This window comes from Enoplosus armatus, chromosome 15 (assembly GCF_043641665.1).
Source record: "Enoplosus armatus isolate fEnoArm2 chromosome 15, fEnoArm2.hap1, whole genome shotgun sequence".
Classification (NCBI taxonomy): domain Eukaryota; kingdom Metazoa; phylum Chordata; class Actinopteri; order Centrarchiformes; family Enoplosidae; genus Enoplosus; species Enoplosus armatus.
The window spans coordinates 6,315,592-6,333,378 of NC_092194.1; the positions used below are offsets into that span (position 1 = coordinate 6,315,592).

The 17,787-nt window shown below is 41.2% G+C and overlaps 2 protein-coding genes across 3 annotated transcripts; one reads left to right on the forward strand and one right to left on the reverse strand.

Moving 5' to 3' along the window:
* Nucleotides 1-1,005: 1,005 nt before the first annotated feature.
* On the forward strand, nt 1,006-4,272 carry rsrp1 (arginine/serine-rich protein 1). 2 transcript variants are annotated; one of them, XM_070920870.1, is made up of 5 exons: nt 1,006-1,218; nt 1,676-2,180; nt 2,298-2,470; nt 3,705-3,782; nt 3,915-4,272. In XM_070920870.1, exons 2-5 carry the CDS (start codon nt 1,697-1,699, stop codon nt 4,071-4,073), a joined length of 894 nt encoding a protein of 297 aa, XP_070776971.1. In that variant the 5' UTR covers nt 1,006-1,218; nt 1,676-1,696; the 3' UTR covers nt 4,074-4,272. The 2 variants fall into 2 exon arrangements, with proteins under 2 accessions (XP_070776971.1, XP_070776970.1); XM_070920869.1 differs by having other exon boundaries at nt 1,006-1,194.
* Nucleotides 4,273-6,850: 2,578 nt separating this feature from the next.
* On the reverse strand, nt 6,851-11,970 carry syf2 (SYF2 pre-mRNA-splicing factor). The gene is made up of 7 exons (XM_070920496.1): nt 11,914-11,970; nt 11,456-11,554; nt 11,107-11,232; nt 10,555-10,672; nt 9,282-9,372; nt 8,589-8,687; nt 6,851-7,297 (listed from the first exon to the last, which is right to left on the reverse strand). The coding sequence occupies exons 1-7, from the start codon at nt 11,929-11,931 to the stop codon at nt 7,132-7,134; spliced, it is 717 nt and encodes a 238-aa protein (XP_070776597.1). The 5' UTR covers nt 11,932-11,970; the 3' UTR covers nt 6,851-7,131.
* Between the last annotated feature and the right edge of the window lie 5,817 nt (nt 11,971-17,787).

Genomic DNA, 17,787 nt, shown 5'->3' on the forward strand with positions numbered 1-17,787 from the left:
TAATACAGGAAACACAATTACGCTGATGTTGTAATGTCTGACATAAATGGATAAATGGACAATTGTTATCATGTATAATTAATTTCATTTTATTTCGCTTCAATCAAAATAGATCAGGGTCCTTCTCTCATAAACTGAATTAAAAAACGGTCTAAAATGCAACTCAGTAGTGCACTGAAAGAATTGCTTGTTAATGGCATTGTATAACTGCATTCTTAAAACACTGTGTTCCCTCAGACTTCCTCAGTTTTGTCACACCAGGGTGTCTAATGTCAGCTGGTGAGATCACTCGCTTTAAAAGGAGATGGTAGTATAATTATGTTAGATTAATAACGGGCTTCCCTCGTACCCTCCATCATATGCAGGAAACATGGTGCAATGGATACTGATGCAGGCCTTGCTGGCTCAGCTGTTGGACAACGTTTCCCTGACCAAAAACATATATAAACAATAAGTTCATATTGTTCATGTTGCGTGAACATACTCAAACTCTACAGAATTTAGGACATGGTTTTACTCATCTCCACTACACGCCAGGGTGGAGCTTGAATGTATAATATATGCATTCACAATAGGCAATGGAGGTTATTTTTTGTAAATACTGCATTCTACCGTATACCATATTTTTACTCCGCTCTGCTCGTTTGCAGGTCGGCCCAAACAAACGATTGGAACCTGTTAAACAACTCTGAGTCTGAGTCTGAACGAGCCGATACCGAATCGACTTCCTTTAGACCCAAATCCAAATTGGCACATTATTAGACAACAAGAACACATGCGGCAATGTCACTTTTGCAGAATACAAATCGTGGAAATTAAAAAGTAGCAACTTTCGCCAGGAGCAAATCGACTCATTTCGTTCGTACCAAACAGAGCCGTTAAGACAGCGAGTCGTTCAAAAGAATCAAATCGTTCGGGACAACACATGATTGAATCTTCCAGGGGGCGCGTAAAGCTCGTAGCTCCGCCTGCCTCGCTTTCATTAGAGTGACGACAACAGAAGGTTAACTCCGAGGGAGAGGCAACGGCTGCGCTTTCGTAATTACTTGGCTATAAACCAACACATAACACAGTAATTTTAGAGTTTTCTTCGTAAGGTTTCCTCTCGTGATACGTTTTTGAAGGTGTCTTTGTTGACATATATCGTTTATATCGACGTTATCAGGACAAAGGATTCAAGCTACGGTCAACCTGGTAAGAAAAACAACGTCAGCTAAGGTTAGCTTAGCATAACTTTGTTTTGCCAATCTACAGTCACGTGTAAACCGTTGCTTTTAATCGGCCTTTGTGAATAGTAAAGTATTGTTCGTGTAATTGGAATGTTTGTCAAAATCGTGTTTTAATGATAATTGAGGGGACTGGATATGAAGGCCTTTGGATTGATACCAGACGGCAGCTTAAGCTAGTCAGGCTATCTTTAGCTTGCCTCATGGTGGAAATTTCCAGTACTTTGTGGTCAGCCGTTGCAGTTACGCAACGTGGCTTTGTTCGCTAGGGGCGGCATTGAGAAACAACTGTAATGCAACAACAGTCAAAGGCTGACACATAGACTGTGACTGATATTATTAAGGCACTTCTCTGAAAGATGTAATGATGCATGTTATAGCTACAATTACTGTAAAAAAAAAAAAAAAAAAAACTTTTCTGAAAGACACTTTTGTTCATCTCATTTCAGCCTGTGCCAGAAAACAAAACAATGACTAAGGGAAAAGATTCACACTCTGAAATGGCCCACGCTCGCCAGAGTGATGGCATCAATGTAATCTTTGACCAGAACAGCCCTACCTCTTCTCGCTCCCGGTCCAGAAGCAGCGGTGGCAGCAGCCGTCACTCTGGCTCCGGCCGGAGGGGACGTGTCAGCCACAAGGGACGTTACAGGTCTTCTTCGTCCAGCAGCAGGTCCTCCTCTCGCTCCAGGTCCCGCTCTCACCCACGTTGCCACAGGCGGTCCTCCCGCTGTCGCTGTGACAACCATCGCAGAGATGGTGGTGGCCGCTACAGAGCCCACTCTCGCTCCCACAGACGCTACAGCCCTGACTCCAGGTCTTCCAACCGTATGAGCAGGCACAGGAGGCCTGTGGGCCGGTTTACATCTAGGGTTTCCCGATCCCCATCCAGAACCTACAGAAGCTGCTCCAGGTCCAGATCTTCAGGACGCTCTATCAGTCTGAGTTTGGATGGTAAGTTGATTGGAGGGAATAGTAATTACTGTGTATTTGTAGTTATATAAACTTGGCAAAAATATTACATTATGCAATGGATTAAATCTTCCCTTGAAACTTGTTTGTGTTCTCCAGGTAAAAGAGAACTCCTTAAAGCTGCAAAGACCAACGCTATGAAGACTGTAGGAGTGGAGAAGCAGGAACTTCCCGAGAGTGTAAAACCAATCCTGTCAGAGCAGTCGGTGGAGTCCAAACAGTTGTCACCAGAGACAATGGTGAGACAAGACCCCGAAAAGACTCTGTCACAGGTGGGTGTCTGAAAGTGATTTTAAGCTTCACATCAAGCAAACCACACACAGAATCTAATTAAAGGCCTAGAAGTATTTATTTTTTCTATCATGGACTAGATGTAAGGACAAGGGGTGTTGAGTATTTTAGGGATAGCTAATAGTTTTTCATACCACTTATGCATTACAGTAACAAAGCAGTACACTGACCATTAATAATTTTTACCACATGTACAGTTTTTTTTTTAAAGTTGCAACAAATATACAGCATATCAAGCTCAGTGCAATGTCTACAGTTGTCTATTGATAAGCTTGAGGCCTGTGTTGTGTTGAATCTGCTGTGTCTTGTGTCAACCTTTGGACCCCTGAGGGAACACACATACTCTCTGTATTTATTCCTGTCTTCATAGATAACATGACAGTGGTCTCCTTCACTCATCGGCACCTGGGAATAAAGGGCTGTCATGTGACTTGGGTGACGACAATATGTGTTTGCGTGAAAGGTTAACTGATAACTCTTGTAATGTTCACAATGTTTAGTTCATCAACTAGAGGCTTGCAATTAATCACACACACATATGTAGGTGACCTCGCATTCAGACATGATGCACACACACAAATGCTAATTACACACATAGCTACATAGATGATGCACAGGAAATTCAGATATTGTATTACACTGACTCCACTTCATATAGATGGGCAGTAGAATTTTGACATTCCAAATGTATTTATGTTTGCAGTTGAAATGGGTCGTTGTTATTTAGCAGAATCCTCCACTCGCTGATGGAGCACAGGCGTGTGGACTGCGTTATAGTGACTATTCCTGTCAAGAGAGCTAAAAACAGATGAAGAACTCCTCTCCGTGTGTCAAAGATAAGTTGGTACATGAGCTGTGTGCTGAGGGGCTGGGAAACCTACGTCACCATCATTCTGCCACTGTAGACAGAGAAGACATCCTTTTTACTTTGATATTTTGTTTGTATTATTTTTTTTTTTTTATCCTGTTTCAAGATCTGTCCTTGAAGCTTTCATGTAATGGTTGAGCCTAGCCTTTTAACAGCGGGGGGAGGGGGTGCATGAGAGCTGCAGTTTGTTGAATTTAACTCTAAAATAATGATCTATGCAATAGAAGTGCTTGACAATACAACAATGGAAGCTATAATCCATGTATGAGCTTCACAAACTGTCAAAGCTCACTCACCATCAGTCTTATACACATCTAACTAGGTCTGTTGTTTTTTTGTTTTTTCAGAGCAGTGACGTGGACTCTGACGATATGTCCAGCCCAACAATGTCCCCAAAAAGGAAAGTGATCTCTTTCAGCATTAATGTAAGTGACTTGAATGTTTCTTCCTGTTTTTTCCTAAACTGTTAATGTTAAAAACCAAACACTGCTTTACATTATCCTGAACACTTGCGTCTTCTAATGTCTTGTTTTTCTTTCCTAATCTTGTTCTGTTAGAATTCTGTGGTCAAACCAACAGCGGCAGCTCCATCTTGTCCTAAGGTAACTCCGAGAGTGGACAGCTACGAAAGCAGGAAGCCCTACGGCCACTGGGTTCCAGTCAAATCAGGCCAAACCTCCAACAGACGCAAACACACACTTGCCAAGTCACACTAGTGTGGCGGAGTACATGGACCCTGTAAATACTGTGAATATTTTGTACATATGCTGTTCCATCATTTCATGGCCGACGTTTTCTTTCAGATGTTAGAGTTAAAGTGGGAAGAAGTGAAGAATTCGCACAGGTGGGATTATTTCTTTCCCGTCATGGTGTATTGTGCTGTTCCTGGATTCAATAAAGATATTTATGATAAAATGATTGTTTCATGTCTGTTTTTGTAACTAGTCTCAAATCACTGATATACACTCAGTGACTCCATTTTGTGTCTTGAAAAACAGTTGGGAGTTGATCAGAATAGAAGATTTCAGAGTTTCCAATAGTGACTAAAATGCATGTAGAGAAGTTAGACAATCATTGTACAGGATGGCTGCTACTTATTGTAGTAGAAAATAATTTATGGTGCGATACGCCGGTGTTATGCCAAAAGTTCAGTTTGGATATCCGTATTTGTTTTAAAAGAACTAAATCACAATAGCCTGGAAATTAGTAAGTTGTCACAACAGTGAGCTCATGTACAAAGAGGTATTCAGCTGAGAACGACAACTAGGTGACACATTTGCTTCACTGCAAAGAAAATACCGAATTTGTTTCCTTCAGTTCCCAGTAACATGGTTTCCCTGCTTTTTAAATAAATGTACATGTAAGGATCACATCCGAATAAGTCAACTTGGAAAATGGTGACAAGCTGCAATTTCAATGATGACCACATGGTGTCAGTATTATCATAGACTTGTAGAAACTGACTTTTGTGCCTGGGTAATGTTTTGTATTGTGAGATACTTAAGACTGAGGTTGATCTGGTTCCAGACCTCTGAATCACCTCCAACATCTCCAATTTGTTTGCTGATTTTAAAATATGAATGGAGTGAATTCAGTCTGATAATCAGGCTAGCTGCAGATAGATAAAAAATAATGACACCAAGGTATCATATACTGCTGTATTACAGTACAGAAGTGTTACCCCTAACACCTTAAATCATCAAATTGTACTGTCGTCTTTTTCACGTTAGACATTGTACACATCACAGTAGAAAAGCACGGGTGTGCTTAATAGAAGGAATGATGGCTGAATTCCATTTAGCTTCAGGGTCCTGGTATCGTGCATAATTGTGTTACGGGGACATTTGAATAGAACAGAGCCATCGTTAATGTTATAAGTAACCCGTGCGCTTTCCTTACTATGACACATCAAAATGTCTGCTGTGAGTAACACCTGTAATAATGTCTCAACCACTATCTCAGAATCACAGCCACCCTCAGAACTGTTTTTGTAGGTGGCAGTCAGATGATCATTGACCATCTTTCACCATCAGCTGTCTGCTTCCACAACATTCGAACATGTTCCTTCTCGAGTAACTTGATACATCCTGCTGTTTTGGCGGCTGTGCTGCTTACCCTAAAGCTTGTATCTTGACAGGCTCTTGGCATATGTTAAAAATACTAGTGAATTATTGCTAGAACTTATCTATCCGGTGAGATAACTATCTATTGAGTAAGTAATACATTTTAATCCTCCCGAGATTTTTCAGGCTGATATCCAGATACATGTCACAATCCGTTGTAATAAAAAGGTAAAATCACACCGTTTTAAATATGTCTGACTGCCAGACTGCGTGTCTCCTGCTGTAAACTGACCTGTAATTCTGATTAATTACTTTGATAGGGGAGAAGACATGCAAATACATAACACAGGGAGTCAGTGGAATTGGAGCAGAAGAGATACTGAAGCAGGGTTTGTCTTGTCATTCTCATCTGACACACGTGGTCATCATGTATGCATGTGTGCTATTTCTAGGCTTTTGTGTCTGTAGAAAAACTCCATTGAGACACATTGTTGTTTACCCTGAAACTGGCAGTTGGCCTTGAAAGAATCAAACTTGTCAGATTATCTGTGAGACACAACAGTGAATTTATGTAGTGTTGTTCCTAATACAACTCTCAGCCAACATCCTCGGGCTAATCAAGATAAGACGACAAAAATATCCCGATCATAAACCTGAACACTTAATCCACTCCCTAACGGCTCTGGAGCAGACTCGGATATCAAAGACCTCCCTACCTTCATTGGCAAAACATAAACAGCTTGTGTCATTGTGCCTTTGCACACTATCCTTTGAGGGCATCCCATAAATTTATTATGTGAAGATTGACTCATCCAGATTAAATATAACAGAATATAATAACTGACATAAAGAAGTTCAGTTCTGCCTGTCTGCCCTGTAGAGGGTGCAATGATCTTAAACTTCAAAACAATGATTTTAAAGCTATGGTGAAATCTATTGAGTCCAGGTTGTCTGCGTGCAAATGTCTTATCTGATCATTTTCAAATCTGTATTTGCCTATTAATTCACTGTTGAAACTCTGTGTTGCTGCTATTCACGGCCAGGTCTCCCTTTATAAAAGAGATCACTGATCTCAAAAAATAAAAACAAATAAAAATCTTCACTCAGGCAGGAGTTCAGGAATGGGAGACTTGCATGGGAACCTGTTTTCATGTCTTCCCCAGTCACAAGGCTTTCCTGCTCATGTCGCAGCTTGGGGCAAGTTGGTTAAAGTGAGATGTAGATGATAGTCAATAAATTGAATTGCTCTTTTGTTGGTCCATATTTCTATGTGCACCTTCACTAAAACATTCTTTTGGCTGGCATGTTCTGCTAAACATGCCCCGAGGTGTGATGGTAGTTCATTCTCACGCTCAGAACGTCTGTGTCGTGAGACCACACGCAGTAAACCCACAGAAAAAAAAACCCAACAAGTGTGCAAGATAGCTGGGTAATTGGAAGTGGTTTATTTAACAAGACAGGGTACGTATAATCATAAGTGTTGTTTTAACTTCTGATACTGTACAAAAGAACACACACATCTTACGGGTAATTTAATCATCTTTCAGCTCAAAAAATCATCAGCATGATAAAAAAAAAAAAACTGCCTGACACTACGAGAGTCCATTTTAGCATTTTAACACAAGTACTGAGAAGAAAAAGATGCATCCTAGACTCCTAAATGAAGTGAAAACTGAAGCAGTCAACATGTCCACTGAGGTGACTGGGCCCACTAGACGGCCGTGCCTCTCTCCAAGTTTTGTTTGATCTCTGCCGTGTATTTGCCGTAGAAACGCTCAGCCTTCTTGTTGAACTTGGCATTCCTCTCGTTAATGTAGTCGATGTCTGCGTCGTCGTTGTAGGCCCTGCGTCGGCTGTACTTGGCCCGCTTCTCGATCCTGACAATTGGCAAATAAAAGCAGCTTAGGGGGAGGATTTCATAAACCAGTATGGCCACTATCCATGGCATATCCAGTGACGACAAAATTGGCTACAGGCAATAATTTGGGGGTGTGCATTTAAATTTGGCAAGGAGAGTGGCGATGGAAAAACCTAACGCACACACATACACACTCAGAAGAAAATACTGTCAATTTCTGAGCTCCCAGTCCTGATTCACTGCGTCTTCAAAGCATTGTTGTGCGTCATGCCCTGGCAACTGAATCCTTGTCTAATGCCCCACAGTTGCATCTCTAACACAAGCCTTAGACTGTCTCAAATATAGAACAGCTCAGGGAAAGACCACGGGAATGAAAAGGTGAAAGGGACTTCTGTAGCAAAGACAAAGACTTTAAGAACCAGAGGAGGAACTAAACAGTTTGAAGCAGTGAAGATACCATTTGATCACTTTGCGTTGTGACTCTTAGTAGCCTCTTATGTGGCTTTTGCCAAACCATCGACCCACACCCGCCTACCAAAGCACTTAGTATGGTTACGTGGGGTAACCATAGGACCGCTTGTTTGACATAAGGCCACGTACATAGTCTGACCGGGAGTCAGTTTATGGTGGTCCACTTGGGTAAGTTGCCCCAAGCATCACCCCATGCCGATAATAATAATAACTGCACCCTATCAGCTGCTTGCATCAGGATTTCCATTCTGAGGCTGATTTTTTTTAAGATCAGATGGACACAAAACATCCCCCTCTTCCAAATTAGCAAACAGGCCACAGACTCACTCCTTCCATACATCATTTATTAAAACTGAGACCGTCTCATATTCCCAGACTTATCTGCACACTACATTTGCGGTGTGCCAGGGCCGGAAAAAAGGTCTGACTGAACCCACTGTCTTCCTGAGATACATGAAAACACATTTTGGGTTGTTTGAATTGCTTAATTCTTAAGACTGGATCCAACATTTGCGCGTATTAAGCAAATCACGTCATGGGGGATGAAATACTACTGAGGAACATTTTACATACAACTAATGACCTGCTTTATGTACAGTTCATTATTTTGTTAAAGTTCTCCATCATTAGAGTTTAGCTTCTTGTTATTTCTCCCTGGCAACAGCCACAGAGAGCAGAAATCAAAGAGCAGTCAGTTTGTATGAAGGTTTATCTTCGCGGTCAGCCCAGTTAGTCAGGCTGATACTTAATGGGCAGGCAGAGAGCGAGATTAAATGAACGGCCGGTCAGGAGAGGATATGGCATTTCTCTTCTACTGTGCGTTTTTGAATGTTACTTACTGTTTCTCAACATCTTCCACCATGCGGTCAATGCCGTCCTTTGTGGGGACATGGGTTCCGTGGATCAGGCTATTTGATGTGGGGTGGAAGTCCTCACCACTGTGGAGCACCAGCAAAGGAATTAGAAACGGCATAACCACAGATAATGACCATTTTAACATACTTTAAACTGACTTTTCTATTCCATCATTGTGATCATGGCCATCCTAATGAGAGAAGATGATGTGGCTTCGGGGGAAAATGAGCTGGTGCATCCTTCACAGTCCTGGCCTTTACGGGTGAAAGACCTGCAGGCGCTCTAACTCTTCTTCCTTAGCGTTCATGCCTTGTACTGTACAATCTTTAAATTATTTTGGGACTGTGCAGCTATGTCAACAATAACCCCAGGGCAAACGAGGGGCTGCGTAAGTGAACATATAGAAAATGCTTTGTGCACATGTGATTGGTGAACTCAAAGATGATTAGGCCAGGCAAATTGTTATGATTCATTTTACTTGACTAGAAATTTCACAGTCACGGTCTTAATACCAGAGATGTCCTCATGTATCATTTTTACTGCCCTGTTAGTGGGAATGCACAAAACTCTAATAATGTCAGAGGACATTTGCTCTCATGTTGAGCTGTCTGTGTATCTAGATAAAGTATTAAAAGACACAAACTGCCACAGCAAAGGAAGACAAAGGCTTTACTCACCATTCCTCCCTCTGCCTTTCGTAGCTTTCCAAGTCTGGTCTAATCTGCTTGGTGAGCCTCTGGTACTGTCGAAATTGGGCCTCGGCGTAACCTGTAGTACATTGTGTGAGACGGAGAGAAAAGGTTTTTGACTGCGTTATAATAACCGGAACAAACAGCAAACAGGCACAAGACTCAGCAACACAACCTGCGGCTGGTTAAGGGGGATGAAGAGGCAATGCCCATCCTCCCCTTCCTCTCTTGATGCCCCTCTGGTGATAATTTTCTCCCCAGAGGTTTTAATTCAGAGGAAGTTTTGATGCAACAGATGGCAGCCATATTTAGGAGACACAGTACAGTCTTTTTTTCAGTAGATTAAATTGGGAGCAGTTTGAGATGATTAATATTCCAAGGGGTCCTTACATGCAACCAGTATTGCTCTATACCCAGTACTGTGTATACTCAGGCAGTGACATTTCACTGGGAGATAAAGTGAGAAATCTTCTCAAACGGTCACATGCCATGGCACAGCAGAACAGAATCACGGTGTGCCACTTGTTTCCTCAAAAGTAAACTGTATTAAATTACTATTTACTAAATTAACACACTGAGGTTCTATAGCGTGACGGGGGGGTTAGCGATGCCTAAAATAAAGCTGTTTGATCCAATCGCCATTTGCTGACGTGACTATAACAATGACTGCAAACCTTAATCACACGAGGTGAATGTGTAATTGATCCATGCTAGTTGCAGCACGTGTTGAGAAATCAAAAGATGGCAGCCTTATTGTTCCTCCTACTGACACAAGGTTGAAAGTTCTGTGTACATGCTTATCTGTGAGACTAAATGGGAGCCAACATAATGTAAGTGCAGGACATTGTGTCATTATGCCTCAAACTTGGGTGTTGGTTAAGGTTCTGGTCAGATGTGAAATATGATCCAGGAAGTCCAGTAGGAAGAAACAAATTCATGCGTTTCAAGACGCATCAGATGCCAAAAGATGGGATTTTTATCACAGCGCCAACTATTTTATCTTTCATCACGATTCAACAGCAGAAATACAGCATTCATATTACATTGTCTGCCTGCATGTATTTGATTGGCCAATTGTGATCTTATATTTTGAAGATAAATTAAAAACACAAAACTGACCAGGCTGACTGACTGTGACAGTGAGTGATTTACTAATGAATTTGTTCATGATGACATGTCTCACACCCCATAAATCAAGTGCAACCAAAGAGTACACTGCAAACAATCCATGTCTGTCTTCACTGGAGACCCTGCCACCAACCTGCAAATCCTGTGTCTGGGTTCTTCTTCTTCTTCTTCCTCTCCCACCGCTCCGCATCGTCAGCAGTGATTTCCAGCAGTTTCACTCTGTCATAGTCCTCGCCTCTGTCAGCACATTCCTGGAAGCCAAATATTCATTTTTTTTAATAAACACAAAGCACTAAATGTATCAGACCAATTGATTTGATATTACACGAGTAAACGTTCTCTAGGTTGAGTTTGTGGCAATATTCAAGACTTACAGGTGGAGGTTATTGGGTTATCCAAGAGCTCACACTGAATCATTATTATCACAGTGAGTAATGTTCTATCACAGCACTTTGCCTTAGTCGGTGCAGATTTACTTTATCAAAACATTTAGCACCCCTCCTCTTTAGCAAACTACAACTATCCTTAGCAATAACATTATGGTGCTTCAGCTTCAGCATGTCACATATATGATTAGATAGCTATAAGTCTAGTTGCTGACACTGCATCTCTGTCTGATCTGTGCTTCAAGGCACCATACATTTCGACAATCTGGTCATCATACTGAACATGCACAGTACTTTACCTTTTTCTTTTGATCTTCAGCGAGCTCCCACTCCAGTCGGGCTTTCTTAGCCTCCCAGTTAGAGGGGAGTTTCAGCCTCTTGTCCTCCTCCACAACCTCTTGGTGATTGAGCTTGCGTGCTTCATTCTGCAGTGGAAAATAACACATGTTGTACAATAAGCTGTAAGCAAGTGTGTCCATCAGAAATACCCATCCAAGCACTCTTGAGCCGACACTAAAACATTCACAGCGCTCCTGTTTTCCACAGTTTGCCACCACCACATAGCCAAACAACTTAGTGGCTACACTAGAAAACCAGTTTTCCTCTATATGACGTTAATGTGGCATCAGGCAAAGATAAATAACTCACCCGTTTGAAATGTAACTCTCGAAATTTTCGTAGTCTCGCTTCTCTCTTCTGGGACGGAAGATTTTCAGTCGGCTCCTCTCCAGTGGCTGTAGCAGACTCCTGAAAGTAACGACAGTTAGCTGCCACTATCTACTGAAAATACGACACACAATGAGACTGTGTAATGGTCAACTGTAGTCTATCACAGACGACATAGCGGTAAGTATCTGGCAGAAATAGGCAGCGAAGGGAAGGAAAAAGCTGTCCCATAGTCTGTGACTAGCTAACGTTCGCTAATTAGCACTCGCTAACATCGGTTAGCTTAGCACAACAACACGAGCTTGTAAACAACAAGTGTGGAACAGACATCCAACCTCCCTTAAACATCACTCTCAATGGAATCATATTAATTGGCTGTTATCTGCCTACAACATCAAATACATCAGGCAATTTGACGTTAGAATAGAGAAATTACTCACCCCACTACAGGACGCCATTGTTGTGCTAACGTTACACCAAAGGTAGTTTCTAAACCGTCTCTGGTTACACGGAGGAAGAAGAGCGGAAGTTTGACGTTCATACCGGATATTACGATCAAGATAAACGTAACTGGTTCGATTTTTCTTATTTTGTCAGAAAATATTTAAATAAATACATGTCAATTTTTAATCTATTCGGCCATGTTCCTCCAAACATGACCGAATACATTAATTTGAAGCATTTTCTGCAAAATAATGATTGAAATTACACAACAACAAAAAAAACCCCAACAACCTTTCAGCCTTTTTTGATTGCCCAATTTTGCCTAATAAGATCACCTTACAGTGTTTTCCTCTGAACTTGAATATTCCTTTCTTTTAATTTCAGAAATACGTCACTCATCAGTCACAAATCTTCATCCTTAGAATCAGTGAAAAATAATTTCAACATCATTTTAATTATGTGAGTTGTACTTTCATACATTCATATGAAATAAATCTTTTGTTTTTTATCTGATGTAGACAAAACCTTTTGGATTTTGCTATTGTAACACTTAGCTGTAGATGCTTTGTTTACAATCTCAAATTACAACAGATCTATAACTTATCTCCAAATTATTTACATATATAACACGAAGTTCAGCTTCTGACCGTTATTTTCCCTTTTTTATGAGCTTGTGCATAGTTCAAGGCTGTCATTTTATGTTTTAAAAAAGTGCAGGAGCAGACAGATCTAGCGTCCTGTAAGAGCTAGGGAAAACAGAAGTAACTACATGAAAAGCAACGACAAGGAAGCTACACATGCAAATTATATGAGGACAGACTACACATTTAAATATGTGTTAGCTTTTTGTCTAACACAATCAGTATTACTATAATATTATAATAGTACCAAAGAGGTGGTGTGTATCACAAAAATGAAATTTACTGGTATAATAGTATAGTTACTTACGACAAGTAGAACAGTTAATAACGATAACTACTGATGATGGCCATGTGAAGATATGTGGCCATTTTGCAACATCCGATTCACCCTATGGTCCACTTCCACTTGAGATGCTGTCATACACACTGCTAAGAAAGTCCCTCCATCGATCCACGGCCTCAACAGTCATGAGAATAGATGGAGATTTTTTTAAATTATGTAATGTCAAGGAAGTTTTTGCATCTTTGATCTTTCAAAGCGCTGGAAGCATTTCCTCGTGAGCAGATGATATTTTGTAATTTACCACAACTCTTGTAAATGACTTTTCACACAGAACAGGAACGGATGTTTAGAAAGTCTTTTCTGGAGATATGCTATCTGACCACTGGCAACCCTGCTGCAGTTTAGTGTCATCGGTCAAATTATTAAACATAAAACAATGTCAAACCTGTCATCACAAGAAACTCATAATTATTTGCTGTAATGTTGCATCAGCTGTGTGCATTTCAGATCTTTTCATCGTGGCACTGTGGAAAAAGTAATTGCCAGGAATCTTGTATTTTACAGTCACGTCTTTGTGTATAATTTTAAACCAGGCCATCTTGCTTCCTTTTGAAGTTTAAATTCATTGAAAAATACTGTTAGACTAATGGAAACTGGTACGATGCACACAGACAGCAATTATGAATATGACTGGAGGTCATACTGTAAGAGGCATGAAAGGTCAAGCATAAAGTCATCAGTGTGCCACACAGAGAGTCTGTTTAGACTCCCCCAAACTCAATTGTTATGGTCATTTTTTGCTACGGAGAAATCTCCATGTATTACCAATCCATCTTAATTTCAACCATAAAAAAACACAAGTATCAATCAGGAGTCTTGGAACACAACCGAGGACCTCCAAATATGACTCTATGATCTGATCAGAAGACGAAAGTAAACACTTTCAAGAGCCATTTGAGCATGTTTGACTTGCCAAAATGTATGTGCTCCCTGTTTGATTGCATTATACTAATAGAGCTCTTTTGGAGGATGTAATTAAGTGGAGTTTATAGTCTTAGATTAAAGCATCCTCTAGATCACAGGCAATGTTAATGGAGTGATGCATTTTCACTGGAAACCAGATGGGAGCACATCACAACAGAACAAAACATCTTTGGCTACAGTGTAACGGGCAGGGCTCTACTATTGCCATGCAAAAGAGAAAACATCTTCATAATGAAGGACTCTCAAACGACAGTAAGAGAGAGAGAAACAGTAAAGTAACCGGAAAAAAAGAGAATGAAGCATTTCCTCTGTATTTAATTCAAATGTACAATGACAGTGTGCAGAGCTACATGAGCATGATGTTTTTTTTCTTCAATAGTTGTTAATGTCGACCACACATCCTTTACAGTTCTCAGGTATTCTCATATGTATATATACATATATATACATATATTAACTACACTCCCCTAACGGTGCGTTCACTCACTGCCCAGGAAGCTCCGACATGTTTTGCTTGGACAGAGAGCTGGTTAGCAAGAACGTGCGTATCAACAATTGTGACTTCATGTTTAATGTTCATGTCATGTATAAACCCAAGGAACGGTATAGCAGCTTCCATTTCAGTGACAGTTAACGGGGATTCAGATAATTGAACAGTGTTTGGGGACCTGCCACACAGAACAGACATTATCAGTCATGAGAATATAGAATCTTTGCACAATACAGGAACATCAGAATCTACAGTATGTGTGAATATGACTATAAGTTTAGGCACATATTGTAACAATACTCTAGGTTTGGTTAAGGCAAAGGAAAAGGAGTCGTTCTGTTCATTAATGTGCCAGTGCACGTCATGGGCACGATAACTGCTTCATAAGTTACAGTAGAGATTGGTTTGATCTAAATTTGAAACCCAAACTGGCTTTGTGACGGGCAACGTGAGGATCTAAGCAACGGTGTCGTTGCCATTTAAGGGATACTGAACTTTAGCGCAGTGCGATGTGGATCTCACGTGTTGGGGCCACCCAAAAATGCTGAACAGCCACTACTCAATATTAACTTTTCCAGTGAGGCAAATCAGGCCTGAAATAGAGTAACATTATATCTGCAAATAAATTGCACTTTAGGGGCACATTCATAAATACAGAGCAGACCTCATGGTGCTTCAAACCATCTCCCATTAATCAAACCAGACATGATATTAGCTCTGTTCACTACATGTGAATGAGATACTATGTTGTTTGTACACACTGACATACAGTTAACTGGTGCTGTTATCTTGCTCTTAATAACAGTTCCTCTAGATAGCACATGGGGGGCAGGGCCTCTTGCTGCGCATGCAGCTGCTTCACATCTGGAAGTTAATATAAACATCATGGCCAATAAAATCATTCCATTTCCTTAATTACTATTCCTGTCATTTCCGCACTAAATGAAAAGTTATTAATTCAGGGCCAACACAAACATGCTTCTCCAATACGAGGAGCTACTCCTGAAGCGTCGCCACCCTGACTACAGGCCGCTGTCACTGGACTGGAACCACAAGCTCCTGCCTCGCTCTGCCAGTGTGTGTTTGTGTGAATGTGTTTAAGTGTGTGTGTGTATGTATAGGGGACGGAGGCCAAGGCGCTGCAGACATGAATGGAACACAAGATGGCGTCTTGTTTTCCATCTCATCCACATGTTCCCACTGGTGCCAGTATAATCATGACAGGCACAGTCCGTCCTGTTTCATCTCTCTCCTCCTCCCTCCTTCTCCTCCTTCCTCCTCCCCTCCTGCTCTTGTTCTTTTGCTGCTTCTCTGCGTGTTCAACACATGCCCTGCCACCTTTTTCTCCACCCCATTTATACTACTCTTTTCCCCTACATCCATTCTCTCCCTTGCCCTCCCAATCCTATCTAGTCCATGTTGGATAGCAGGCTTGTTAACATATAGGGTGATGAAAAGTCTTTGGAGCATTCAGAGAGCATCTGTCTGTAATGTTGCCAAAAAACCCACTTACTGCAGCTATGCATGAGCTAAGGGAGAAATTGCAATCTCTCACACGGTCATATGTCATCAAGCAAATCTTCAGCTGAAACATTGCTCACAGCACATCATCATCGGCCATCCCTAGTAGTCAAAATGCTTCCCATTGATTTCAAAGCTGCTGCTGCTGTTAGGCATATCCAAAGGGCATGGATGAATGGAGTGAATATAGAGCTATTTGAACAGGAAGTCTTGTAAAATGCCTCACACCAAAAGCATCTTTGTGTCAGCACAATGCCAGTGTATGTGCGCCCTTATTGAGCTTGACTCACCAATTACCATCTTCCCTATAGGCAAAACAATGCTAATATCATGTAGACCATGACGTATATATGATTGGACACGGTGCTAGCAGCTCTGATTCCAGCAGAAGCTATCCGTGGGCCAGGAGAGGAAGAGGATTTGGTGAGCGACACATATACTTACACAAAAGACGCATGCATGCACTCAAATACCACCAGTTTTGTAGTCAATGCTTTTGCTCCACCACACACAATTAAAGTCCCAATTAAAGGCCATTATGGGTTTTCCACTAGCAGCAACCACAGGGAGAGCAGCTCCACGGCCTGTACATTGCGGGCACACAGATGTCTCCTGAGTTGTCATCCAAAGGAACTCAGACTGATCCACAAACTTTATGATCATAATTACTGATCAAAATTAAAGTGCAACAACAATATAAACTCAGAGGACGCCATAAAAAAAGTTTGAGCGATTCCGGTAAAAGGGGCCAAGCGGGACTATCAGGGGTAAGTGTTTGTGAGATGCTCATCCTGAGGAGGAAAGTATACTGATATGATGACAAGCAGTGACTGAGGCCACTTTCTCCTACAGCCCATTAAACCCCCATTTACCACAAGAGGGAGGCATTTCCCTGATAGTTTACCAGAAATGTCAGTCCTATTAAATCTGAGTGGGAATATTAAATAAAAAGGCCACATTTTCAAGATTATTCTTAATTATGCAATTGTGTTTCTGTTTCCCATAACAGCAATCACCAGTAGATGCGAGTTCTCACCACAGATGAAAGCACAGGGGCTCCGTATCTGCTGTGAAGCATCCGTACCCACACTCAAGTTCAACACGAGTGTCTTCCCTTAAGCGACGCCCGAAAGTGTCATGGGTTTCCGCTACCGAGTTCCCATCCTCTTACCCAGTGACCTTAATGAGAGAGTAAAGTTCTCACTTGGCCAAACAATACGCTGTTGTAGAGGGCTGCGATAAGAGGTGGCCAGTAACAGCCTCTGGACATGCAGCTGTGAAGGCGAACTGTCTTCCCTATCTGTCCCCGGCCCGACACGCAAAATCAGTTGCCAGATCAAGTAACCTCACGCAGACACACACGTCGAAATGCATGTGAGTGCGCACAGTCACACGCACACACAAAAAGTGAATCCCATTCCCACCCAATTTTGTGCTCTGAGAACTAACAATCTGTTTAGTGCTAAAACTGCAGAGACTCCTTTCATCTCCAGTTCAAGGCACTGATGATCTAATTTCAAATCTGATGATGAACAAACCAGTGCCAAATATCTAAAACAAGTGTCAACAACAACACCACTGTGAACCGCTGAGTGATAAATGAGCCCTTTCTTCTCGGTCAGTATGGTTTATTCTCTGAACTATTTGGGGCTTAAAGAGATCTTTTATATTCATGAACAAACTTATTTTGTGAGGCAGAAAATCTTAATTTAGTCATTTTCAAGGTGGAGAGTGTTTTAGCCTGGGAATAATGTCAAAGTAGAAATTGCAATGTGAGAAAATGTAATACTTTGATAGAATTTGTATTTTACTTTGAACAAATGTTGTAACCATGACAAAATCTTAAATTGAGGTTCAAAGTGCATCCTTGACGTTGGAAATGGCAGCTGAGAAAGAAAACTCACCACAAGGCCCATTTAGTATCAGTTCTGGAGCTTTCAATTATGTCAAG

Coding starts and splice junctions, on each gene's coding strand:
- rsrp1 (XM_070920870.1), top strand. CDS start 1,697: ATGACTAAGGGAAAAGATTCACACTCTGAAATGGCCCACGCTCGCCAG. Junction 2,181..2,297: donor TATCAGTCTGAGTTTGGATG/GTAAGTTGATTG, acceptor TGTGTTCTCCAG/GTAAAAGAGAACTCCTTAAA. Junction 3,783..3,914: donor TGATCTCTTTCAGCATTAAT/GTAAGTGACTTG, acceptor TTGTTCTGTTAG/AATTCTGTGGTCAAACCAAC.
- syf2 (XM_070920496.1), bottom strand. Junction 9,373..10,554: donor CCCAGACACAGGATTTGCAG/GTTGGTGGCAGG, acceptor AATGTACTACAG/GTTACGCCGAGGCCCAATTT. Junction 8,688..9,281: donor GAAAGGCAGAGGGAGGAATG/GTGAGTAAAGCC, acceptor GGTGCTCCACAG/TGGTGAGGACTTCCACCCCA.